The following is a 26,640-nucleotide window of genomic DNA, read 5'->3' on the forward strand; positions in this document are numbered from 1 at the left end:
GGTCTCGACTTTGGACCAGATCTTTCGGCTCCAGGTCCTATACTGGAAAACTGCAATAGTAGACGGTGGCAGCCTCTACCTTGTCTTTGTGGACCTGCGGGCCGCATTCAGCCTGGTTCCTAGGGAGAGGCTCTGGACGGTGCTGGAGGAACTTGGTCTCCCTCCCTACTTATTAGATGCCCTAATCAGACTTCACACTGGGAATTACGCTCAGGTGAGGTGTGGGAAAAACGGGGAATTATCACCTGCTTCCCTGTCACCCGGGGCGTACGCCAGGGTTGCGTACTGGCCCCCACTCTTTTCAGTTTGTATGTTAATGACCTGATAGATAAACTTAACTGTGTCAGGGACAACGATGCTCAACGTCTGGCTACTGGTAGGGTGCCTGCTCTGATGTTCGCGGACGACACTTTGTTGTTGTCGCGGACATCATCGGGCATCCAGCGGGTCCTGGATGGGTTTGTCTCCTTTTGTGCCTCGCGGGGATTGGAGGTCAACTTGGAGAAAACCAAGTTCATGATCTTCAATCCCCCGAAGCATACTCGCCCAAATCCCACACTGAATGTAACTCCACTAGAGCGAGTCAAGACTTTTATATACTTGGGGGTGACTTTGACTGAGCACTTTACATGGGACCACCAGTTTTCTAAATCTTCCCTGAGACTTGCACAGATTATGGGAGGCATAGGCAGATTCCACAGAGCCTCAACTTTTAAACCAGTTACCCCTGCCCTTGAGATATACAAAACACAGGTCAGGTCTGCAGCTTTGTACGCTGCAGAACTTTGGGGACACACGAATGTATGCAACTTACTGAAGGTCGAACAGGCCTTCATGCGACATCTGGTTGCTCTTCCCCAAAGTACGCCCCTCGTACCACTACGCTTGGATTTGGGCTTGGAACCTATTAACGATTTGGTAGCTGCATGACCTCTGCTCTACTGGAGAAGGCTCTGGTCTGTGCCGGAGCTTGTATCCTTTAGAGTAGAGTTCACTACAATTTGGGGGCAGCTAAAGAATAAGAACATACCCTGGTTGGCACATGTAAAGGCTCTCCTCTACCAAATTGGCCTACCCCAACTTTGGGATACACTGGAGGACAGCTGCATGAGGATGCAAAGGACCGTATTAGTGGCGGCTGTAAGATCGCATAACCTCAAAATGCTACATTGTTCAACTTCCCTGGGCAGGCTGTCTACTGAGTTCCTACTGATGAAAGCTGAATCCAGGACGGAGGTGTTTCTGTACCTAGTGCAGCCTCCACTTGCAAGAAAACTATACATCCAACTGAGGCACGGCTCTATACGGATTGGGGCATTGACATCCAGATGGGCAAAAACAATGGAGGCCAACTGCCCTGCTTGTAAATATTGTAGGGAAGACATTGTACATATCTTCTTTTTCTGTCCAGCATATAGTGAAATTCGGAAATGCTGGATTATCCCATTATGCAAAAACCTGGGTTTCAGACATTGTGTACAAGCTTGCAGAGTTTTAACCTACGATACCGCCCCTTCAATTGTTTTTTCTGTCTCTCGATTTTTACTTGGCACGTGGCGGAGAAGAACTGTTTTTATTAATAAGAAATAACGGACTATTGCTTCCCACTTTTTTCTTATCTTTGATAACCAAAGTTTAATAACTTTTTAATCTCAATGTATTTATGTTTTTATTTCTGTACCTGTACATATTTTATTGCACTTTTATGGTCATTGACCGAAATAAAGTTATCAAATGGAATGGAAAACTTTGGGGACCGTGGAGGGAGCCCCAATGTTCCCACAGTCCCAGCCAGCTCCCCGCGTCCTTCGGGAGCCGGCATTGCTTTTCCACATGGGGAGCTGCTAACATGCAGCTCCCCATGTGGAAAAGCAATCTGGCTTGGATTTCGAAAAAGAGAGCAGGTTTCCCTGCTTTCTCTTTCAAAATCCAAACCAAGTTTGCTATGTGAGGGCGGAAGCCTTGGCTCCCGCCCTCCCATAGCAAACAGCAGTGTCCCGGGGGTGGGTGCCCCGGGACACTGCAGGAGCCAGCCCTGGGGGGGTGGTGGTCCCCAGGGCCACAACAAGGCTCCAGGAGGGGGCTACATGACCCCCCTCCAACAATACACAAAGCACCGGGGGTGGTGGCCCCCGGTGCTTGGGGTGGCACTTGAGCCCCCCAACCACGTATTTTGCTGGGGGGGCCTTGGAGCCTCCCCAACCATTTATTTTGTAGCCCCAGGGGGTGGAGGTCCCCCGTGGGACCCCATAAATTTTATTAATTTGCCCCCTGGAGTTAATTATGAAAGAAGCTCTGTTATGCATTTCTTTTTTTACGGCAGGATCCGTGCACCCTGCGCGTACTTTTCCGTTATAAATATATATATTTTTTGGGGCACTGGAACCCCCTAAGCAGATATAGGGGGTCAGTGTATTTCTACCCTGCTCCCTCTATACATTTTGCACGTTTATTCCAGTAACATCTTCAGCCTCGGTACCGAGGCACAAAATGGCTGCCAACACTTCCTGGTTTTGAATGTTGACAACCACTTGACAGCCAATTAGCATTCAGCGCGGGATCTGGATGGTCCGTTTAGGGTGCGCTCAGAATGCGTGGATCCACCGAGGCAATAGAAATATATGTCATCTTAAATGTCATTTTCTCAGGAACTACTGAATGGATTTACCCCATTTAAGCAAAAGGCACAAGTCTGAACTAAGGACTACGTCTTTGCCAAATTTGGTTCCCATGAAAAATTGCATGGGGAAAACACGTTTTGGGACCCCCCTTTTTTCTCGGCCCCTGCTTCACGAATGACCCCGAGACTTTCAGGAGAGAAGTGGACTGGAGCGCCCCACCAGTTTTGATAATTTCGCGAAGATTCGTCAACATGCGCCAAAGTTATTCCAAATAGAATGTTGCGGATTTCCTATGGAAAACAGGTCCTAACTATTACTACCTACTGGCGACCACCAGTAGGTTATATATATATATATATATATATATATATATATATATATATATATATATATATATATATATATATATATATATATATATAATGCTGTCCGTAAAACGATCAGAAAAAATTGGCCAATCCTGAATGCTGGCACGCTTGATTTGGAGATGCCCATGTTCGCTTTTAAGAAAAGCAAGAATATAAAAGATCAACTAGTATGCGCAGCGCTACCTACCTCACACATTCCCAATCCTACCTTGCATGACATGTGGTCCTTAGCACCACTCAAGGGCCACTCGAAATGTGATGATTGTGTAGTCTGCGAATTCACCATTGAGTGCAAGGAGTTTGTGTTCAAGGATGTCAGGAACGAACTTAAGTCATTTACTAACTGTAATGCATGTAATTTAATGTATGCCATCTTCTGCCCATGTGATATGATCCACGTGGGAAAAACAAAACAGAACATTTGCCTCCGCATCTCCCAACACCGCAGTAGAATCAGGTGTAAAACGGCTAATGCTCCACTGGATGAGCACTTTATTGAAAATGGACATTCGGAAAATGACATTTGCTGGACAGTGATCAGTGCCATTAAATTGCCCCCAAGAGGTGGATATATCGCAAGGATCTTAAACAAAGAGGAGCTCAAATGGATTTTAAAAACTGACAGTTTGAATTCCGGACTGAATCTTCTTGAAGATTGGACCACCCTGATATAAGAATTATGGGCCCCGTTTTTCACTGCCTTCTGTTATATTGTACTTGATATATTGTACTCAATGTAGCCTCTTAACTGTGTTGCCATAATACCTCTACAGGTCTAAAATTCACCCTCTTTCACTGTAATAAATCACTCACCTTAGGTGGCCATTACAATGGCTGTTATTCATTGCCTCCCCTGCATCTCTTCACCCTCTTAAGATGGCCGCCACAATTTTACTACCTCACTATCGTGAGCCCTCCTTCTATTTCTCCTTGATCACGTGTCTCTCTAGACCTATCAGGATTAAGTCAGCATCATAATGCAGTCCACAACAACACTTCCTGATCGGATTGAACCCGCGATTGAGCAGCTCTCATCATCCCGGTAAGTCGAACCATCCACGCGGCCTCTCGCTCACATTATGAGGTCCGTTCTCCCGTTCTGACCTCCCCCTTCCCCCTGTTTTGTCTCCGTAGGCTATTATGCCAAGTAACCTTAAAGAGCGTTCTACTATGCCGATACACGCTCGGCTCTATTGACGCTCTATTTGGGACCCCAAAATCGGTAAGCAATTCTTGCAACTATCCAGTTGCACGATTCTGTTTTTTTTACCTTGTCCTCCGATCCCGCCCTGACCTCCCTACTATTTCAGGGCCCCCCAACACACTGCACCGACTCCCGTTCACCACAGATGCTGCCGTCATCGTGAGCCATACAATCCCTTTGGCTCCATCACGGTAAGCTTTTCGACAACCGCCATACTCCGTGCATGGCTGTTAGTATTAGCCCCTGTTGTTCACTCTTGTGGCTCTCTACCACTCACCCTTCACCTCCTAATTCTGCTCGAGTAGATGCCTGAATGCCTGAATCACATCACGCCCGACACATCGTACGTGTACTTGTCTCTTTCACATTACCAACTGAGGCTCACCATCTTCTGGACCTACATACCTCGCTCTTTCTAAACGGTTCACCCTGTAAAATCTGTTTGCTGGTCACTTTTGCTGGCTTGTACTTGAAGAACAACCTTAGTGTGTATGTCTAAAGTGTTGATAAGTATAGTGGGCACACCTACAATTCTTGTTTGTGTAGTTCTAATCGATCTATGTAACTTCAGCTGCTGACCTTAATGGTTTTATATTGTATTTTCCTTCCCCTTTCCCCATAGGCAAATGAGGCTCTATATTGTTAGGCATAAATCATATGTCCTGATGATGATCCGCATATCGTGTTAAATGGATCGAAACGCCATCAACAACTTTATACACCATATACATTTGCAAAAACCTATAAATCTTTTAAGTGTAAAGGTGTAAGTATTGCTCTGCTGTACTTTTGACACTGTGCAATTACCGGTACAGCTGACTCCTAAACTGTTGCCTAAAAGCCCTTTCTATTCTATTCTATTATTCTATTTAAAAATATTTATAGAGCGCACGTACACCAGCGGTTTCATGGCGCTAGACTGACAGATGGCTAAACCTGGGGGGAGAAGCTGGGGGAGTTAGTTAAAAAATTTAGCAAAAAGATGAGCCTTAAGCTGTTTCCGGAACAGTAGGTACGAGGTAGAGGCTCTGAGCTCCAAAGGCAATGAGTTCCAGAATATCGGGGCGAGGGTCGCGAACTTAGAGCCTCCCCATTTCTTCCTCCGGAACCGTGGGACCGTGAGAAGTGATTGGGTAGAGGACCGCAGTTCCCTAGTGGGAACATAGGGAATAATTTCGGATGAAATGAAAGCCGGGGCCGTGCCCAGTCGAGCCTGAAAAGTGATAGAGGCAAGCTTGAACTGGACACGGGCACAGACCGGGAGCCAGTGGAGGGATTTCAGAAGGGGAGTGACATGATGGGATTTAGGGAGTTTAAACACCAGGCACGCCGCCTGGTTTTGGATCTGCTGCAACCGCCGAAGACTATATGCAGGGATCCCTGCATATAGGGAGTTGCCGTAATCCAGGCGGGACACGACCATGGCAAGGGTAATCAGTTTAAGTGCATCAAATGAAAAGAAACGGGACACCTTGCGTATGGTGCGCAGTGCCAGAAAGGAAGAGGAAACCACAGAGCTGACCTGGGAGTGAAGGGTGAGTTGGGAGTTAAGCTTGATGCCAAGAGTTTTTACTGAGGTCGAGGGGGCAGGCGGGGGACCAAGGGAAGGGGGCCAAAAGAAGGGGGACCAGGGGCTGGGTGAACCACCCGTCAACACCAGCTCAGTTTTGTCTGGGTTGAGCTTGAGATGATTGTGGTTCATCCAGTCCCGGATGTGAATCATGATGGTTTGAAAGTTGAGAGCAGAGTCAGGGGAAGAAGAGAGGTTAAAGACAAGCTGGAGGTCGTCCGCATAATTAAATACGGCGACCTCCATTTGTTGCAGTGAAAAAATAAGAGGGGAAATGTATAGGTTGAATAAGAGGGGGGAAAGGGAGGAGCCTTGGGGAACCCCGCACTGAACATTACGGAAGTCCGCAGTGAAGTCACCCAGGCGGACAGCCTGGGTGCGGTCCCTCAGGAAGGAGGACAGCCAGACCAGAGCCGTACCCCCGATCCCCGCCGCCCTGACACGGGAGAGCAGGATGGAATGGTCCACCGTGTCAAAAGCGGCTGAGAGATCGAGGAGGACTAAGGCCTGAGGTTGATTGGTGTCCATACCCTCCCTGAGGTTGTCAAGGACCGAAAGTACTACGGACTCCGTAGAGTGTGCGGGGCGAAACCCAGCCTGGCGGGGGGCAAGGACCCCGTTCTTCTCCACGAAAGAGCTCAAGGCAGAAGTAACATGGCGCTCGAGAACTTTCGCCAGAAACGGCAGGAGAGAGATGGGGCGGAAATTAGCTGGAACTGAGGGATCAGCGCCCGGTTTTTTCAATATGGGGACGATGACGGCAGATTTGAGTGATTCAGGTACCACGCCCTGAGAGAGAGAACTATTAAGAGCGTGGAGAGGGGGGTCAGGACAGCTAAGAAAGATGTGACGAAGAATGTGGGCCGGGCAGGGATCCAGAGGGGAACCAGATTTGACAAGTGGGATTATGGCAGTCAGAGATTCTTGAGTAAGAGGTGGAAAGGCAGTGAGATGAGCCTTTGGGGGAGGGCACTGTGGGTCCACAAAGGAAAGGGAAGGAGCGGGGATATTGGCTTTGATAATAGCAATTTTTTGGATAAAGAAGTGATTGAGGGAGTGACAGAGATCCAGTGAAGGGGTAGGTTTGAGGGAGGTTCTGTCCGAAAATGCCAAGTTATGGATAATCGAAAAGATTTCCTTCGATTTGTTTTCAGCTGCGAGTATTTTGGAGGAAAAGTAGATGGTTTCGTATTCTGTTCCCTCTTGTATATGTTGTACATATGTTAAGTAGGGCATAGGCTTGTTCCCCACCTTGTTTACTGTTGTAAATATTCTCTTGCATATACTAATGAGTAAATATTCGACTTCTGTCCGCCTGGGCATGTCAAATCAATATAGAAATGACTGAGTCTATATTTATTATCTTCATCTCTGCTTTTGTAAGGGACCACTACAAATTTTCAATAACACAGACACTCACACACCCACTCACAGACCCACTCAGACACTCACACACCCACTCACAGACCCACTCAGACATGCATGAACCCACTCAGACAATCATGCACCCTCTCACAGACCCCCTTAGACATTCACACACCTGCTCACAGACCCACTGAGAGAATGAAACATTTAGACTCGCACACCGACTCACAGACTCATGCACTCACTCAGAGATCCACTGTGAAACTCATGCATACACTCACAGACTGACTCACACACTCATGGAGTCACTCGCAAATCCACTGAGACACTCTCACATCTACTCGCAGACCCACTGAGACACTGCTCAGACACTCATTCGCCCACTTAGACACCTGCTCAAAAACCAGAGGTTACAGGGACGGTATGGGATGTGAATGGGTATGTGAGGGGTTTATGGGAGTGGGTGTATAACAGATTCTTTGGGGGTGTGAGTGGGTGTGTGAGCGGTTCTGTGGATGATGCCATCAGTGATGTCATTTGAGATGTCATCAGTGATGTCACTGACCATGTCATGAGTGATGTAATATGTGAGGTCATAAGCAGTGCATTGTGGGTTGTAAGTTACAGTTAGTTCAGGTAACTACAACTGCTGAATTTCACTGGTTTTGTACGAGTGAAATCTCAGCCTAACTATGACATCCCTGTCACCTCTGTTTTTTTCAGTGAAAAACTAAATAAATATATACATATCTATATATATATAATGTATTTTTTAAATGTTTTATTACATGTAGATAAGTAATCCTGCCAGTCTATCTGAAGAGATTCTAGCAAGATTATTACAGGGCAAATCTTCTACCCACTAGGGTTTGTCAGATGGGGGTAATCAACATCAGAGACCTTGCCTACAAACATATTCTGTGAAATTTAATGTAATAAAATGCATGTCTGAAGACTGAACATGGTACAGTAATAATCCACTCTTAAAGGCTCATTGGGTTCAACATGTATGTTTTGTAATAAATAACTGATGCCTAATGCCTTTTTTGGGACTTTTATATAAAAAGAAATGTAAACAATGGCATCTATCATACCTTTTCCCAGTGTACCAATCATCTTTTGAATGCATAGTTATTGCTCACATATTTATAATTGTTAGGCATAGGGAAGTTCAATGATTTTCAGTCAAGTGCCAACGCTAGGATTTGAATCCTCATCTGCAGTGTCCAAGTTGGCAGTTTAACTACTATACCACGTACTCCTTTTCTTGGCTTGCATTCATAACCAACTGAGATGTACTGTGTTAAGCATGAGCTTTACCACAAAGCAACTTACAAGTACACTGTAATAAAAACACAAATATGTAAAAAAGTACAGTTGTCAAAATCATATCAAATCTCTCCTAAGAGGGCCTCAAGAGGATTATTACATTGCAAATCTTCTATCCAGTTTGTCCGAGTAGGTCACCAATATGGAAATCCGTGTCTACTATGTTAATCTGTGAGATCCCATTTAGCAAAATATATGCCTACATGCTTTGACTACAGTGTAACAGTAATGCTCTACTAAAAACACACTTAACACCTGCTTTTCACACTAAATAAGCCTTGCTTTCTCATAAGGTTTCATAATAAACAGATGAAACATATGAAATCTGACATTACTTTTCCGAATACACTAATAAGGCCTATTGCTTTTACCACTGACTTGACACTACAACCAGCACAGGTCTACACATATGCGAGCCCTCATCTTGCATACAGTTATAACATTAGAAATATACTCAAATTGCAGTTGGCACCACAATATACAAACCCTTTCAAAAGAGCCTAACAAAGATAATTTCAATTAAAATCCTTTAACCCCAGGGTTTGTTTTAGGAGATTATAATCACCAAAACCCGAAACTACTATGGCAATCTGTGAGATTTCGCGTAATGAAATACATTTATTTAGCCTGTACCACAGCAATAAATACAGCCTTTGTTAGAACGTTTTATAATAAAGAGTTCTGACATATGGTTTGCGATACAACTTTTACCACTGCACCAATCAGGCCTAAATCCTTTATTACTGGCTTGTCAACATAACCAACTCCAGCCTCCTGTGCTGAGCGTAAGCTTTCTAATAGAGCAACCATCAGACATACAGCCACAAATAAATTAGAAACCCAAACAACATTACACTTGGCAAAGCAAACTTCTATCTCTCCTAAAATCCTAATCCTTGTAGGCCCTCTTCTATTCCCATGGTTTGTCAGAGGGGGTAGCCACGACTAAAGCCCTTGCATACAACTCTTAAATGCCTATTGAATTGAAGATCTTCTTTTCATTATTGATAAGCAAGGCCCACTGACTTTACTGTAATGTTTCAGAATAAACCGATCTAGTTGATAGCCTTGGCCATTGGCTTCCCATCATAACAAATAAGGTCCTGGTATATTAAGCATAAGCATTTACACATGAAAACCAGAGAATATTTATCTACTTATCTGGAGAAGTTGTTTCATAGGGTTACAGTGGCCCTTGTGTGACCTAAAAGGGTATGATCCATCCATCACAGTGGGATGTGTGTGACAGAAAGGTCAAACACTACACCTTTTCTTAATGGAGATTTTGGTTCGACCAGATAGACAAATACATGCTCACAGCTAGTTGGAGGGTAAGAACTCTTTCTGCGGAATCACACAGCTTTTGACGAATTAAAAGCTGTACTCAGATGATGATCGAACATCTGGGCGGAGCCACAGTCGCTCTATGTAGTACAGCTGAAAATTCTTTTTTGATCACATAAGGTCTGACGACAACAGCGTCTTCAAGCTAGACTTTAAAAGGTGAATCTGCTGCTGTAGAGACCTTCATCTCGTAGTTCTCAAGTTCACCCTCCTACTTCTGGATTCCATCGAGGTGTAAGGGACAAAGTGATCATTTAGCAAACCTTTGCAGTTTTTCATTTGGCAGCTCTAATATTTTCTTAAGTGTGAAGAAGGAGACACATGTTTTCATTTTGTTTCCATGAGTAGACAATGCAAATAATACCCCTTTTGGATCAATGTGCATTTCTGAACATCGTAAAAACATACTGAAGATTTTCCATTGCTGGGCTTATTGTTGGCTTTCTGTCACTTGTAGTCCTGCATTTATAAAGATTAAACAAAGCTGCATGTTCCAGAACGCAAAGAAACCTGGTCTCAATGAGCAAGTAATGATACTGGGCAACTCGAGTTCTCTGTTCCTTGGAGCCAATGAAAGCTTTCTGAAAGCACACAATATTCGAAATGCTGGCCTATTTTGTTCTTATTTTTATACATGGTCCGTTTTTAGGCAAGACCACTACAGTTATGTGTCAATGCATGCAAATTGCTCTGCAAAACAAGGCAATTAATGTAATATTATGTGGCACATACTATGCAAATGTTACCACGTTATTTTACCATATAGTGATACATAAGGGATCCTACTGCTATGCAAAATTCAAAGTTTTCTTAACAAAGAAAATAATTCATATCCACCAGATCATATTAAAAAATGTTACTCAACTAGTAAAATGTTGCGTTGAAGCAGAGAGATATTACTAACTCCATGCCTTCTAAATTTCAAAGTAAAATGGGTTTCTTTAAATGTTCAGTGCTGCTGTCAAGACAACACATGCCTGCATGCACACACCTCTTCCATCAAGAAACAGACCTAAAATAGTATTGTGCGTTAACAAACATAAATCATCAGATTGCATAAAAGCATACAGAGGCAGGAGAACCATCATTAGTGAACAGATGGTAAACACTGTGTGAGATATTTCCTGACACATGGGAGTATTCATGATTCCATTGTAAATGTAGAACTGTCCATGAAAGTGTATGTGTTTTTCAGCCCATCCCTCGTGTGCTCCCCCCACGTTGCTTTCTCTTGCCAATGAGCTTCTCCAGGGCACAAGTCCTAAACAAATTAGTGGGGGGGACGCAGTCACCGGAAGTGACGTCATGACATGAAGTGACGTCACGAAAGGTGGTTTGCACCATCGGGCTCATTGCCTCCCTTCGCTCACCCCGCTGTTAATTTTTTTTAAACAAAATGTATTGAGTTTTGCCGACCAGTACAATATATATTCTACCAAAAGTGTCATTTTAAGATACATAAAATGAGATGAGCAAGAACACTATTGTGGGCAATACAATTATAACAACCAAATCGCACATAAGATTCCCCCACCCACCTCCCAAATATCCTACATTGTGCTACAATCGGCAGTGTCACATATCTTAAAACATCTATTCACTCTGTTCATGGCACCATCTTTTTGATAGTCCCTCCTGTACCTTTATGGCTCGAGCATGGGTGGCTGTCGTTCTTCTGTGTTTAGCGCGCAAGTTCTTGGTCGTCTCCTTTCTATGTCTGTGGCTGTCCAGTTTGTTGCGATTGCATCTGAGAAGCCAGAGCGTGAGCAGCGCGCTGTGAGCTCCGATCTCACCCCTGAGAGGCCAAAGAGTGAAGTCCAGCTGTTTGGCAGGGGGGACGGCTCCCACCCGGTAAAATAAGTGGGGGGACGCCGTCCACCCGCGTGGTACCCCGACTCGAGCCCTGGAATACTCTATCCCCACCGACACTCATGCTGCTCTCCCTCTCTACTGTATACTCCCCCCTTTGAACTCCACGATGCTGTCTTTGGCCCTTGAGTTCCTCTTTTTGCCCCGTGTTCTCTCCCTCGAGTTGTTTCTGCCTCACACGCTGTCAGTGGCAGCCGATATAAATGAAGGGTGGTGAGGAGGGTGGGGTCGCGCCGGGAGGGGGGCATCGCATTAATAATAATAATAATAATAAAAATAAAACCACTTATAGAGCGCCTGGTTACACTAATGACAGTGTGTCCCCGCGCTTAGAAATGCTACAGTACCCTGAAGAGGCCGAGGTTAGGGGCCAGTCCGGAACCTGGGCTACAGAAACACTTATTGCTTAGGAAAGAGGTAGGTTTTTAGTTTAAGTCTAAATCTTGTTTCTGAGGGCTCCATGCGCAGGTCGAGAGGGAGATTGTTCCAGTGCTTACTTGCAAGAAAGCGAAAGGAGCTACCTCCCATCCTGGTCTTGTGAACGCAAGGGATTTGAAACAACATCGCTCCAGCGGATCTAAGGTTCCTAGCGGGGCGATGGATGGTCAGAAGGTTGCGCAGGTAACTAGGCCCTTTTCCCTGGGCAATGCGGTGAGCAAAGCAAAGAGCTTTGAACTTAATGCGCTCCTCGATAGGGAGCCAGTAAAGTTTTCGTAGTGCTGTTTTACCAGAAGCCCTGCGTGGGAGATTCAGTACCAGGCGGGCCGCGGCATTTTGAACACATTGTAATTGATGTAAACCTTTTCTGCTAAGTCCCAGCAGAAGAGCGTTGCCGTAGTCCAAGTGTGGAGTAACCAGGGCATGAACAAGTGTCTTCCTGGCACTGATGGGGAGAAGATCTAAGACTTTACGGAGTGTTTTTAGTATTCCGAAGCATTTACCCGTAATTTTGCTAATCTGTTGCTTAAAGGAAAGCTCCGCATCCAGCCATATTCCTAGATTTTTAACAGAGTTAGCGGGTGAGGAATGGTGCCCAGTTCTGATGGCCACCAGTCCTGCGACCAGGCAGAGGAGGATTTACCAACTATCAATAATTCAGTTTTATCGCCATTAAGGCGTAGGCAGTTGTTGTTCATCCACTCTGCCACCGAACGCATGCAGTTGGAGAAATTAATGGCATCCTCTGCCTGATTGTGGGTAAGTTTGATTATTAGTTGGGTATCGTCTGCATATGTGACGATATCCACACCAAAAGTCTCCACGATATGGGCTAAGGGCTCCATATATAGATTAAAAAGCGTGGGGCTCAAACTTGAGCCCTGTGGAACCCCATGTTTCAGTTTACGGAGAGATGATTTGTGAGGAGGGCAGAATACCTGAAAACTTCTGTTTTCTAGAAAGGATACTATCGATGTCAAATGCTGCACTGAGATCTAGTAAAACCAACGCTGATGTCTGCCCCTCATCTGTGAGTTGTCTCAAACATTCTGTGGAGAAGAGAGCCACCGAGTCAGTAGAGTGATACAGAAAAGGGGGTGGTGATGTACAGAGTGTCTGAATTAAGCAGACCACTCTTACCCAGTAAAGAGATCAGGGCTTGATCCATCCCCGTTTTTTAGCTCACTGCATCACCCCAGTTCAGAACCTGGCTATATGCAAATTAGCCCGACCCAGTGCCTCATGGGAACAGGGCAGACCAAACTACCAAGCCAATTCTTCACTGGTAAGGAGACAAGCTTCCGGGGACCGGTTTCTGGCATTTCAGCCGCCGTCGGCCCGGCTTGCTTGAATCCTGGTGGTGCAGTGAGCAAGGGACTCATGTCTGAGTATACCCTGCCACACATGTAGTGGCCAAAAACGATACAGAAAAGGGGGTGGTGATGAACAGAGTGTCTGAATTAAGCAGACCACTCTTACCCAGTCAAGAGATCAGGGCTTGATCCATCACCGTTTTTTAGCTCACTGCATCACCCCAGTTCAGAACATGGCTATATGCAAATTAGCCCGACTGCGTGCCTCATGGGAACAGGGCAGACCAAACTACCAAGCCAATTCTTCACTGGTAAGGAGACAAGCTTCCGGGGACCGGTTTCTGGCATTTCAGCCGTCGTCGGCCCGGCTACCCCCTTTTCTGAATCGTTTTGTCCACCATAAGCGTGGAAGGGTATACTCAGATGTGAGTCCCTTGCTCACTGCACCATCAGGATTCAAGCCGGGCCGAAGACGGCTGAAATGCCAGAAACCGGTCCCCGGAAGCTTGTTTCCTTCCCAGTATAAGAATTGGCTTGGTAGTTTGGTCTGCCCTGTTCCCATGATGCACTGGGCCAGGGACAGACTAATTTGCATGTAGCCAGGTTCTGAGCTGGGATGGTGCAGTGAGCTAAAAAACGGTGATGGATCAAGCCCTGATCTTTGGACTGGGTAGGAGTGTTCTGCTTAATTCAGATACTCTGTCCATCACCACCCCCTTTTCTGAATCGTTTTGTCCACCATAAGCGGGGAAGGGTATACTCAGATGTGAGTCCCTTGCTCACGGCACCATCAGGATTCAAGCAAGCCGGGCCGAAGATGGCTGAAATGCCAGAAACCGGTCCCCGGAAGCTTGTTTCCTTCCCAGTATAAGAATTGGCTTGGTAGTTTGGTCTGCCCTGTTCCCATGATGCACTGGGCCAGGGACAGACTAATTTGCATGTAGCCAGGTTCTGAGCTGGGATGGTGCAGTGAGCTAAAAAACGGTGATGGATCAAGCCATGATATTTGGACTGGGTAGGAGTGTTCTGCTTAATTCAGATACTCTGTCCATCACCACCCCCTTTTCTGAATCGTTTTGTCCACCATAAGCGTGGAAGGGTATACTCAGATGTGAGTCCCTTGCTCACTGCACCATCAGGATTCAAGCAAGCCGGGCTGAAGACCGCTGAAATGCCAGAAACCGGTCCCCGGAAGCTTGTTTCCTTCCCAGTATAAGAATTGGCTTGGTAGTTTGGTCTGCCCTGTTCCCATGATGCACTGGGCCAGGGACAGACTAATTTGCATGTAGCCAGGTTCTGAGCTGGGATGGTGCAGTGAGCTAAAAAACGGTGATGGATCAAGTCCTGATCTTTGGACTGGGTAGGAGTGTTCTGCTTAATTCAGATACTCTGTCCATCACCACCCCCTTTTCTGAATCGTTTTGTCCACCATAAGCGTGGAAGGGTATACTCAGATGTGAGTCCCTTGCTCACTGCACCATCAGGATTCAAGCAAGCCGGGCCGAAGACGGCCGAAGACGGCTGAAATCCCTGATCTTTGGACTTGGTAGGAGTGTTCTGCTTAATTCAGATACTCTGTCCATCACCACCCCCTTTTCTGAATCGACTCAGTAGAGTGGCCTGCTCTGAACCCTGACTGCGTAGAATGGAGAAGAGAGTTCTCCTCAGCAAATTTCATAAGTTGACTATTTACTATCTTCTCCACAACATTCCCACAAAAGGGGAGGAGAGAGATAGGACGGAGATTTTGTAGCTGGGAAATATGACTATTGGCTTTTTTCTTCAGGGGTATTACTTGTGCCATTTTCCATACATCAGGCACATGACATTCCTGAAAAGATAGGGTAATCAGGTGTTCAATCTGATCAATCATACAGTCAATGACTTCCTTGCAGCGATTGGGGGCAATCACATCAAGGGGGGAGCCAGACTGAATGCCGTTAACAATATTGAGCACGTCTATCCTTTCAGGAACTGTGAAGTGAGTCAGATGGGCCTTCGCGGCAGGAGTACTTCTCACTACCAAGTAGTTAGTCGCCATGGTGGCATGTATTGAATCCACTTTATTTATGAAAGAATCTGCGATATCATCGCATAATTCATTAGTGTAAGTATCTTGGGCCTCAAGTCTAGTTGGGACCATGAGCTCTTTATAAATCAAAAAGAGTTCTTTAGTCGGATTTTTGGCAGATTCAATACGACCTTTAAAATGAGCGCCTTTGGCTGTTCTGACAAGTTTGTGATAGATTTTTAATTCCCTCTTATAGTTCAACTTCTCCTCATTGAATATACAAACATAAAAAATTAAAACGTACCTTTGCTGCCGGCCACTCCAGCGTTGCATCTCCTCGCGCCACCTCTCCTCTTCCTGTCTGCTGGTCCCAGCAGCCCCTGGGATAGACTCCCTGTCCAATCCCTGCACTGCTCATACCAGAGAGTCTGTGGGGTTTCTCTAGCCCAGCTGTTCAAAGCAGCTGGGCAGGAGAAAACCTAACTGCGCATGTGTGTTTTGTTCGGCCTGAGACAGCCGGCCAAAACACATATGCGCACTTAGGGAGTGGAGTACACTAGCACTCTTCCTCCTCCCTTCCATTCCAAGGCCCGCTCATCCCAACAGCGCTGGTTAAGAGACTGCAAATATAAATTAAAACGATACAAGAGCATCGTTATAATTTACATTAATCACACTACATTTTTAAAATGTGCATTTGTGATGCTTTATAAAAATGTATTGATCTTTCTCGGATAGGTAAATACAAATTAAAAATAAAACACTTGTTGCAATTTGTACACATCTGCAAGTGTGTTGAACACATTTACCCCTAAAAATGATGCGGCAGCCATGTCAACTCATCACACTTTTTTAAGTCATGCTGCTCAGTAGCTGTGATGCTATACAGCATTGCTAAAAAACATTTGCAAATCAAATAGATCTCACATGTGAAACTTATTGGCTTTGCCTATTCTTTTCTTTAGATGGTGTGTCTGCTGCACTGGATTTCTTTTACATGCTGCTTAGTGCCTTGTGGCAGTCTTGATGTGTTTCGACCTATAATGTTTCTTGGGTCCCTCAGGACAGTCACCTGATATTTTATTATTCACTAAACATTTAATTTGATGAGTTAATTTGTTGTAACATTGTACTTTTTTTTTTCTTAGATAAGTCATCATTATTTTAAGTTAATTTACACTTTTATTTTACATGAAATATTGGTAATATTTTTGCAATAATTATTCAACTTTATTTTTTTTTTCCCTAAACTCGACCATAGGGACATCTCCTCCCAGGCTATGGAGACCTCCATCTACCTGTGAAAAGTTACTAGTAGCAGCTTTACACCTGTAAATCTTTCTCTAGCACTCTGCACCTCAGTTTGGAGGGGGCGGGGACATATGAGTCTGCACCTGGTAGTAAAGTTCCACTTCATCACTAATCCCTGAAGCATATACCATTCTGCAGTCCTGGGCAGACAACATAAAAATTACAGGTCAATCAGGGCCGGCCTGGGAACTGGAACTGGCCGTGGAAAACTACTCGGCCGGCCTCCCTGGGGGAGGGGGCAGGTGCAGCTGAGCTGTTTGCTAGGGTCGGTTTCAGCAGATTTTGTTACAGTGGGCCGATATTGCCGGCCCCCGGTTAACAAACCGGTCCCCACCCTGGAGCTGACCGGGAAAACACCTGGTGCTCGCTACAACCAGTTTATACCTGTCAACACAGCCACAAGAGGGGTTAGGCAAAGCATGAAACAAACCCAGTGGAGTAGACACAACATCTGAAAAGCTTGCCTCTGTTTCTGAGAACTTATTTTCTTTTTATCCCCGGTTCATAAACTGGAACAACTGAACTGAATCAACCGTTAATGTTCCATCTGTATGGGAACATAAATTGTGCATGAAATCTCATAAAGAATTTTCAGTTTTGTATATGATGATTCATTCTAGAATTATAAATGAATTAAGAATAATCCCATGTACAAATAACTATTTTAGTGAGTGTTTAGTATCTATTCATTGGTGATGGTTCGCCTGCACCTATAAGGTTTAACACAATCTGATTACTTTTGTAATATATATTGAATGTAATTTATACTGAACAAAGACAAGAGAATATGCATGACTATTGTCTATGGAACATTTTTGATGTATTCTTCTGTGCCCGATACATATAAAATGAATGTTATGGAGGTATATTTTTTTAATTATTTGCAGTGTAAAAGATCAAGCTCTGCTAGTGTAATAGGGACTCCAGAGCTTAATTTGTAAAATAATAAGCGTCAAGGTCTATAATATTTCTCAGCAGTCCGCTGCACTTTGCATCACCTGCTGTCTCTGCCAGCTGTTGCATGTTGGAACATCAATTTCCACAACAACGAGTACCCTAACAATGAGGTTGCTACCACGACCTCGTCTAAACCACGATTTTTATTACTGCACATTCCTATACCACAATTTTGCATTGTAAAGGCATGCAGGGTAAATAAAATGCATTCCAACTACTACCCTGCTCCCCTCCAAAACACCCCACCCTCTAAATACTAACCCCTACCCCCTACCCCCTAAAAACAAACACAATCCCCCTATAAACGAGCACAACCCCCTGTTAACTAATCCCAACCCCTCCCACCCCTGAAAACTAACCCTAAACCCCCACACACCTGAAAACTAATCCCAAACCCCCACCCCCTAAAAACTAAACCTGCAACACCTAAAAACTAACCCCAACCCATCCACCCCCTTGTAAACTTACCTCAACTCCTCCCACCCCCCTGAAAATTAATACCAAACACCACATACCCCCTAAAAACTAACCCCAACCCCCCACCCCTGAAACTAACCCCACACCTTCTAAATACTAATCATGAACCTCTTTTACCTGTTCCTGTGCGATACCCCTCTGAACTCTGCCCTGCCCGAACACTAGACCGAATCAGCCTTAACCACGCACAAATGGGTGGTTAAAGCTGAGTAGTTCTTCGGGCAAGTCACTGTTCGGCTTCCATGTCCCAGGAACTCATTGTTCCGGAGTAATGGCAAAGGTCGTTTTCCCTGCCAAAGCTACCAAATACCTGTACAAACGAGACTTACTTAGCCATTACAGACCTACAAATGTGATCATTAAGACTGCATTAAGTGACCCAAAGCTGTAAGAATTGCCTGAGTACTGTGGTGTTATGATGTTTGTAAATGTATATTGGATTGTTAAACACTTTGCTGACATGCCTTTTTACAAATGGACTGACAACAACACTATGTGGTCCACTGTCATAAATATGTACCGGTGTTACAAAATAAGTGCAAGTGTCGAGTACCAGTAAACTCAGGCATAAATTAAGCACATGACTCAACCCCTTGTTTGTTTAATATATCATCCCTTCAGGGGTGTAGAAATGTTAAAAAGATAATGAGAAATGCCCACCTGGCACCCCTACAAAGGTCAGCAAGGAGAGCCACTTTTCTTTCCACCATGGAGGCAGCCATCCCCCTTTTTTCCCCAAAGAGAAAAGGGAAATGTCGAATGGATGGCTTGTACCTCATTGGTAAAACTGTTCGTGTGTCGGCCAACATAAATGTCAGGATTATGCCAGACTGATTCCATGCACACCCTCAGGATATGTTTGTAGGAAGGTGGATATCTGACTATGGTTACCCCCAAACTTTTTGCCTGGTGTTTAGCTGGTTTTTGACTTAGTTGGCCTGGGATCCTGCTATTCAGGGCCCCAGGCTGATTGCTCTCTCCTTAAAATGGACTCCATGTACCTTAGGTGCATAACACAACTGGAATTGGTTCACCTTATTGGCCCCTGTAACAGTGTACCATAGGTACCCAGGGCATAGGTGCATCCAAGGCCTACCAGGGGCTGCAGCATGTATTGTGCCACCCCTGGCCTGGCCTCCATATTTGACACAACTGGCTGATCACTCAGCTGGGGTAAGTTGGTGTAATCACCTCTTACTTAGATATAGCATCCCTATATCTAACCTTAAACTGGACACATATGTTCCTATCAGCCACTCCTATGGAAGGCCTCATCAATCCTGGAGGCAGAGTGCTTGGAAATATGTGAGATGGTGCTCTAGCATGAGCTGAGCCTTTCTGCAGCTGTCGGGAACCACTCCCTAAGCTGTTCCGGGATATTGCCATACCATATACTTTTAAGTGCATTATAATCCTCGCGGTTAAATGCTATCTTTGGTTTGGCTTTATCAAAACATGTCGAGTAAGGTGTCATACGTATTGGAATACTATCCCCTCGACAGTTCTGTCGACGGGGATAGCATTCCACCCTTCTAGAGGGACACGACATGTGTGTAGCCTTAATCCCGGTTAAAGTTAACCAGAGCCTCAGCATCACAAAATGGATGCTGCCACCACAGACACGAGTCTGGCCTCCTGCTGCTGACCGAAACTCGGCAGATGGTGGCCTGGACAAAGGGTTTCCTGCCTTGGGAGGTGCGAGCACCACCCCAGACAGGGTTTTGTGTATTGGGTAGGACAGGGCTGAATAGAATCAGACATGCCCGGGGCACACAAGGTGTCCCCGTGCATAGGCCAGTCCAAACCGGTCCTGGGACTTTCCAGACCCAGGCCTGGCGAGGAGCTGGACAAAGGAAAGGGGGTGTAACCGCCCCCCTTCCTGGTTCCTCCCAGAGGAGGGACCTAGTAGGTGATCCACCCCTCAGATTGGGAATAAGAGTGGGAGCAGTGCCATTGCACAGCAGATCATCCTGAATCAACTTTAAACAAAGAAGAAGACTGGACTTCGACATTCTGCTGCTCAGAAGACTGAAGAGAATCTCCCTTGTGGCCTAGGAGTGGCCACCCTGTGAACACAGGCACCAACCAGCAACTCGACGTCTGCTTTGCCGCCGCCTCCCGCCGGAGCCCGAGCCCAGAGCCCAACAAGACCCAGACTCCCAGACCTCTCAGAGCCCGATCAACAAGTCCCTGCAAAGAAGGGACCCGTGGAGGCACCGAGTGACGTGGGACCGGACATCTTGGAAGACACTCGAAAAGCTGACTGCGCAGCATCTGAGGCATCCTCGACGTTGTGCTTTGGGGACTGAGAACCCCCACCACCGAGCAGCCCTTGCACTGAAGATCAGCCCTCCAGCATCTCCACGATCTGCGTGGGGCCCTTTTGCATTGTGCCACTTGACGCGCCATCCCGGCCACTAGCCACGTGGTCAGCGGCCATCTTGGCGACAAAAACGACAAACTACACAGCAGGTCTAGTTGCTCCTGACTTACCCAAGCTCCTGTGAAAAGGAGCCCTCGCTCTGACCTTGCTGGTCCGAGTGTTAAGCATCTTTCGATTCCTGCGTGGCTTGCATTAGCCAAGGCTTGTTTGCTCTGATCAGGTCGCCGAGACAGCTAACAGCGAGAAGCCTGCGTGGGACAGCTTGTGACCAACTCCTGGACGTCCTCGACCCCGGGTGTCCACATGGCTGCAGAGAGAAGCTACCCGACAACGCCTGTTTGCACCCGACATCGCCTGGTTCCAATCTGGTTCCACGGTAGTCACTGGCTAGTGACTTTGAACATTGTCCCCTCTGCTTTCAGGTCTTCACATCTTCAGATCCACCCTTGGATCCACCGGAACTCTTCACATCGAGCCGCCTGCAGCATCTTCAGCTCCAAGCACCATCGACCAGCGTGACGAAACCCGACACTACTTCGACCCTGTGCACCCGCTTCCTGTGGGTGAGGTAACTCAGCTCCGCTGGTGTTCCTACACTGGTACACATCTCAAGGGCCTGTGTCTTAAGTTTCAGCGTTCTAGGTCACTCGGAAGGTTCCTAACTCTTTAACTTTGTACTTTTTACGCACCATAGACTTTACATTGGAAAGTGCGTGCACTTTGAACACTGCACCCGAGTCCCGCGGGCCTTTCCCGACTTAGTCACTGCTAGTCTCGAATAGCTCTAGCGATTCCCAAGGCCCTAGGCCTGTTCCCATTACGATTGGTATCTCTTATACCACTTTCTTAGTATATGGTTTAGGTGGCCCCTAGGGCTCATCCATATTGTGCAACTTTTGTGTATTTTAAACTGTCCTGTGATTTAACGCTTGTGCTTCTGTGCTCATAAAGAGTCCAGGGGATTTTATAGTTAATAAATCAATATATATTTTCAATATATATCTGTGTGGTGTCCCTTTCATTTGGTATTCAAGGGGGTTGTGTATGGTATTACAGCTGGCTTCACATGCCTTTCAGAGTTTAGCCTAAGACTGCTTTGTCCACGTTACCACTAGGATAACTGGTCTACAAGGTTGAATTACAACCAATCATCATAAGGGTTGCTTGGCATGGTACAAAGTGATCACTAGAATTAGTGAGCATTATATACCAGGCCAACTTCTCACATTGGTGAGCAGCGGGTTGGGATCTGAGCTTGCTGTTGTTTTACCATTGCAATCTTTGAGATTATCATTTGAAAGATCACACAGGTACCTTTTAGGTACATATAAAACAAGACTAGTATACTTAAGTTCTACTGAACTTAGTTGTTGTAGAGCAAAGGGAGTAGCACACCCTGACTACAACTACTAGATAGGTTTAGTAGGTAAACACCAGAGTAGGTAGATTGCAACACATCCACCCACACTAGAGCAATGTCTGGAGCAGAGGGTTCCACTGGGAACATCCCTGTTGAGAGTGACCCTCCAAGGGCACCATCCAAATTTGCTATTTTTTCCTTTAAGGAATTAAGACAGCTTTGTGTCTTAAGGGGTCTGAGGACAGGGCCTTCCCCTACCACAGACCACCTAAGAGAGCTCTTGGATCATTCTGAGACTCTAAAGACCTCTAAGGCAGACCCCACAGGGGATGCTGAAGGAGGCCATCCTTCAGAGGATGACACTGTAGACAACCCTGGCCCTATCATCCTGGTAGATGAGGAAGCCCCCATCACTGGAGCTCCTCAGGTAGATGAGGAGGAAGAGGAAGAGGAAGAAGAGACAGAGGGGGGAAGCAGTGAGTCAGATGATGACAGAAATAGTCAGGTGCTGGTCAGTAGACTGAACCAGGCTAACTTAAGCCTATTTGGGACTGAATCAGGTAACAACCCATTCAGACCCCCAGGTGGACTTAACCAGAAGTCTAGGAGGAGAAGGACTCACTCAGGTGACTCTAACAACTCCCATGCTTCTAGAGGTTCTCATGGTCACTCCAGAAAAGAGATGACTAGCCCTCAGAGAAGGGAACATGAGGCCAAGATGAGAGAGGCTGAGCTTAGGATCCAGAGACAAGAATTAGAAGTTGCCCTGGCCCAAGAGAAACTTGCTAGAGCAAGACAGCCTAGAGAGAGTGGATTAGGATCCACTGGTGGCAGCACTATCCAGAAGGATAAAGACAGGTCCTTTGATACAAGAAACCTGAGTAAGATTGTGCCCCCCTACAAAGCTGGGGATGATATCCACAAATGGATGACTGCACTTGAGAGAGCCTGCATGGTACAGCAGATCCCTCAGGAGCAGTGGGCAGCAATCTTGTGGCTCTCCTTTGAAGGTAGAGGCAGAGACAGACTCCTCACAGTTAGTGATGAGGATTCTAGAAACTACATGGTCCTGAAGAGTGCTCTGATTGATGGGTTAGGCTTAACCACTGAACAGTACAGGTTAATGTTCAGAGATACCCAGAAGACACAGACTCAGGACTGGTCTAAATTTGTTGAATGTGCCACTAAGGCTCTGGAGGGCTGGTTGCTGGGAAGTAAGGTTACTGACTATACAGGATTGTATAATTTAATTATGAGAGAGCAAATCTTAAGTAATTGTCAAAAGCAGCTTCTACATCAGCACCTGGTTGACTCTGATCTGACCTCCCCACAAGAATTGGGTAGGAGGGCAGACAAATGGGTCAGAACCAGCATCAGGCCTAAGAACCAGGGTGATGACCAAAAGAAAGAGACTACCAAGCCTCAAGAGAAGGGTGGGGATAAAAGTAAGGAAAAGACTTCCCCAGGGCCCCAAAACTCCAAGAATGGGGGTGGGTCCCAAGACACTTCTACAACCCAGAAAAAGCCTTATTGTCATACCTGTAAACAGGTGGGGCATTACAAAACAGATAGCTGTTGTCCCAAGAATGGCAATAAAGAGAATATACCTCCAGGTAAGGCTCCAACACCTCCTGTCACTGTTAGCAGTGGTCCCCCAGGTAGTGGGAGCACCCCCAAGAATTTGGGTGGGTTTACTTTTGGTGGACAGGTGGACTCTGGCCTATCCAGGTCCCCTAACTCAGATACTCTTGTCTATGAGACTGGCATGGGGTTTGCCAATTTCACTGCTTGCCCAAACACTTTGAGCAAGTATAGACAGGAGCCCCTCATCAATGGTTTGAAAGTTGAGGCCTTCAGAGACACAGGGGCTAGCATCGCCATGGTGGCTGAATGTCTAGTCCCCTCAAGGCAACTTTTACCTGATGCCAAATATCAGGTGACAAACATTGATGGCATAGAAACCAATCATCCCATGGCAGTAGTCAATCTTAGCTGGGGAGGTGTCACTGGCCCAAAGAGAGTGGCAGTGTCAGCAAACTTGCCTGTAGATTGCCTACTGGGTAATGATTTGGAAATCTCAGCCTGGGCTGAGGTTGAACAGCAAACCCATTCTAGAATGGTAAATCTCCATGGAAAGGTTAGTGGGGCTGTGATGGCTACAGCCCCAATCCAAGATGTCCTTCCTGAAAAGGTTGGGAGGGCTGAGCAAACCTCAACCCCATCTTTAGATAACTTACCTCCTGAAAAGAGTAGCAGGGCTGTACTAGTAACAGCCCATACCCAAACTGAGTCTCCTCCTGAAAAGGTTGGTGGGGCTGTGATGGCCACAGCCCAAACTCAAACTGATACATGGGTAGTGAAGCCTCAAATGATGGATCACTCCACCCAAACAGAGAGCATTGAGGAAGAAGAGAAATCTCCCTCCCACCAGACTTTAGGAAAGGATCAGCCTCCTCAGGGAACTGATCTTACCCCTGATGAAGGAGCTGTCCCAGAGGTTGTTAGGCCTGGCCTGACAGAGCCTCTGATGGCAGTGGACCCTTCTCAGGTGGGACACAGTCTGGAGCAGGTAACCTGCCCCTCTCTACCTTGCCTTACTCAGCCCAGGGCTGCAGAGGACAAGAAGGACAGTGAGACCCAAAGGGCCCCCTGTCAAATAAAGTACCCCCATCAACAGATTAGGGGCACCGAAACTAGTAGCCCTAGTGAGGTGCAAACTTTAAAAACGCCTGAGGGATACCCCTTAAAAGTAGTTAGGGACCTCCCCCAGATGGATATTGTTGGGCACAGCCAAACCTGGGACCCTAAGGGCCCAAACCTGAACTGTCCCTCCAGTAAGCCAAACAGAGGGACTCAGCCTCCAGCTTTAGGTAGCCAGAGGTTGACCATGAGAGCACAGTGCAACTCAGTCAGAGAAAGAAAGGCACACATGGTGGAGAGTGATTGGAGGAAGCTGAGCCCTACAGAGGAAACTCACTTCAGTACTCCATCTCAACACCAGCCTTTGACTTTGCAAAGACACACCACAGGTAGAGATTCCCTATGGTGGAGACCCTCAGATACCCTTAGGGTGAGGGATTGCTTAGTGGACCATGAGACAGGGGGTTACCAAGCCAGAGCTGGTTCTTCCTTATATGGCCACTGAGGCAATATAGGCTTACCTGGTCAAGGATAGCCTTATCTCCTTTCGTTTGGTGGGGTGTTATGTAGGAAGGTGGATATCTGACTATGGTTACCCCCAAACTTTTTGCCTGGTGTTTAGCTGGTTTTTGACTTAGTTGGCCTGGGATCCTGCTATTCAGGGCCCCAGGCTGACTGCTCTCTCCTTAAAATGGACTCCATGTACCTTAGGTGCATAACACAACTGGAATTGGTTCACCTTATTGGCCCCTGTAACAGTGTACCATAGGTACCCAGGGCATAGGTGCATCCAAGGCCTACCAGGGGCTGCAGCATGTATTGTGCCACCCCTGGCCTGGCCTCCATATTTGACACGACTGGCTGATCACTCAGCTGGGGTAAGTTGGTGTAATCACCTCTTACTTAGATATAGCATCCCTATATCTAACCTTAAACTGGACACATTGTTCCTATCAGCCACTCCTTTGGAAGGCCTCATCAATCCTGGAGGCAGAGTGCTTGGAAATATGTGAGATGGTGCTCTAGCATGAGCTGAGCCTGTCTGCAGCTGTCGGGAACCACTCCCTAAGCTGTTCCGGGATATTGCCATACCATATACTCTTAAGTGCATTATAATCCTCGCGGTTAAATGCTATCTTTGGTTTGGCTTTATCAAAACATGTCGAGTAAGGTGTCATACGAATTGGAATACTATCCCCTCGACAGTTCTGTCGACGGGGATAGCATTCCACCCTTCTAGAGGGACACGACATGTGTGTAGCCTTAACCCCGGTTAAAGTTAACCAGAGCCTCAGCATCACAAAATGGATGCTGCCACCACAGACACGAGTCTGGCCTCCTGCTGCTGACCGAAACTCGGCAGATGGTGGCCTGGAAAAAGGGTTTCCTGCCTTGGGAGGTGCGAACACCACCCCAGACAGGGTTTTGTGTATTGGGTAGGACAGGGCTGAATAGAATCAGACATGCCCGAGGCACACAAGGTGTCCCCGTGCATAGGCCAGTCCAAACCGGTCCTGGGACTTTCCAGACCCAGGTCTGGCGAGGAGCTGGACAAAGGAAAGGGGGTGTAACCGCCCCCCTTCCTGGTTCCTCCCAGAGGAGGGACCTAGTAGGTGATCCACCCCTCAGATTGGGAATACGAGTGGGAGCAGTGCCATTGCACAGCAGATCATCCTGAATCAACTTTAAACAAAGAAGAAGACTGGACTTCGACATTCTGCTGCTCAGAAGACTGAAGAGAATCTCCCTTGTGGCCTAGGAGTGGCCACCCTGTGAACACAGGCACCAACCAGCAACTCGACATCTGCTTTGCCGCCGCCTCCCGCCGGAGCCCGAGCCCAGAGCCCAACAAGACCCAGACTCCCAGACCTCTCAGAGCCCGATCCACAGTCCCTGCAAAGAAGGGACCCGTGGAGGCACCGAGTGACGTGGGACCGGACATCTTGGAAGACACTCGAAAAGCTGACTGCGCAGCATCTGAGGCATCCTCGACGTTGTGCTTTGGGGACTGAGAACCCCCACCACCGAGCAGCCCTTGCACCGAAGATCAGCCCCCCAGCATCTCCACGATCTGCGCGGG

General features: G+C 46.6%; 1 protein-coding gene across 1 annotated transcript in view; it reads right to left on the minus strand.

Annotated features, from left to right (window-relative positions):
- Nucleotides 1–10,175: 10,175 nt before the first annotated feature.
- The window catches only part of LOC147665021 (uncharacterized), a gene marked incomplete at its 5' end in the record, with an annotated part of 54,326 nt that continues 37,861 nt past the window's right edge, over nt 10,176–26,640 (minus strand). Inside the window, one exon of the mRNA XM_086949812.1 lies at nt 10,176–10,260. Within this exon, the coding sequence (XP_086805938.1) occupies nt 10,176–10,260 (85 nt within the window). The remainder of the gene's footprint in view (nt 10,261–26,640) is intronic.

Source organism: Lissotriton vulgaris, unplaced genomic scaffold (assembly GCF_964263255.1).
Source record: "Lissotriton vulgaris unplaced genomic scaffold, aLisVul1.2 SCAFFOLD_499, whole genome shotgun sequence".
NCBI lineage: Eukaryota > Metazoa > Chordata > Amphibia > Caudata > Salamandridae > Lissotriton > Lissotriton vulgaris.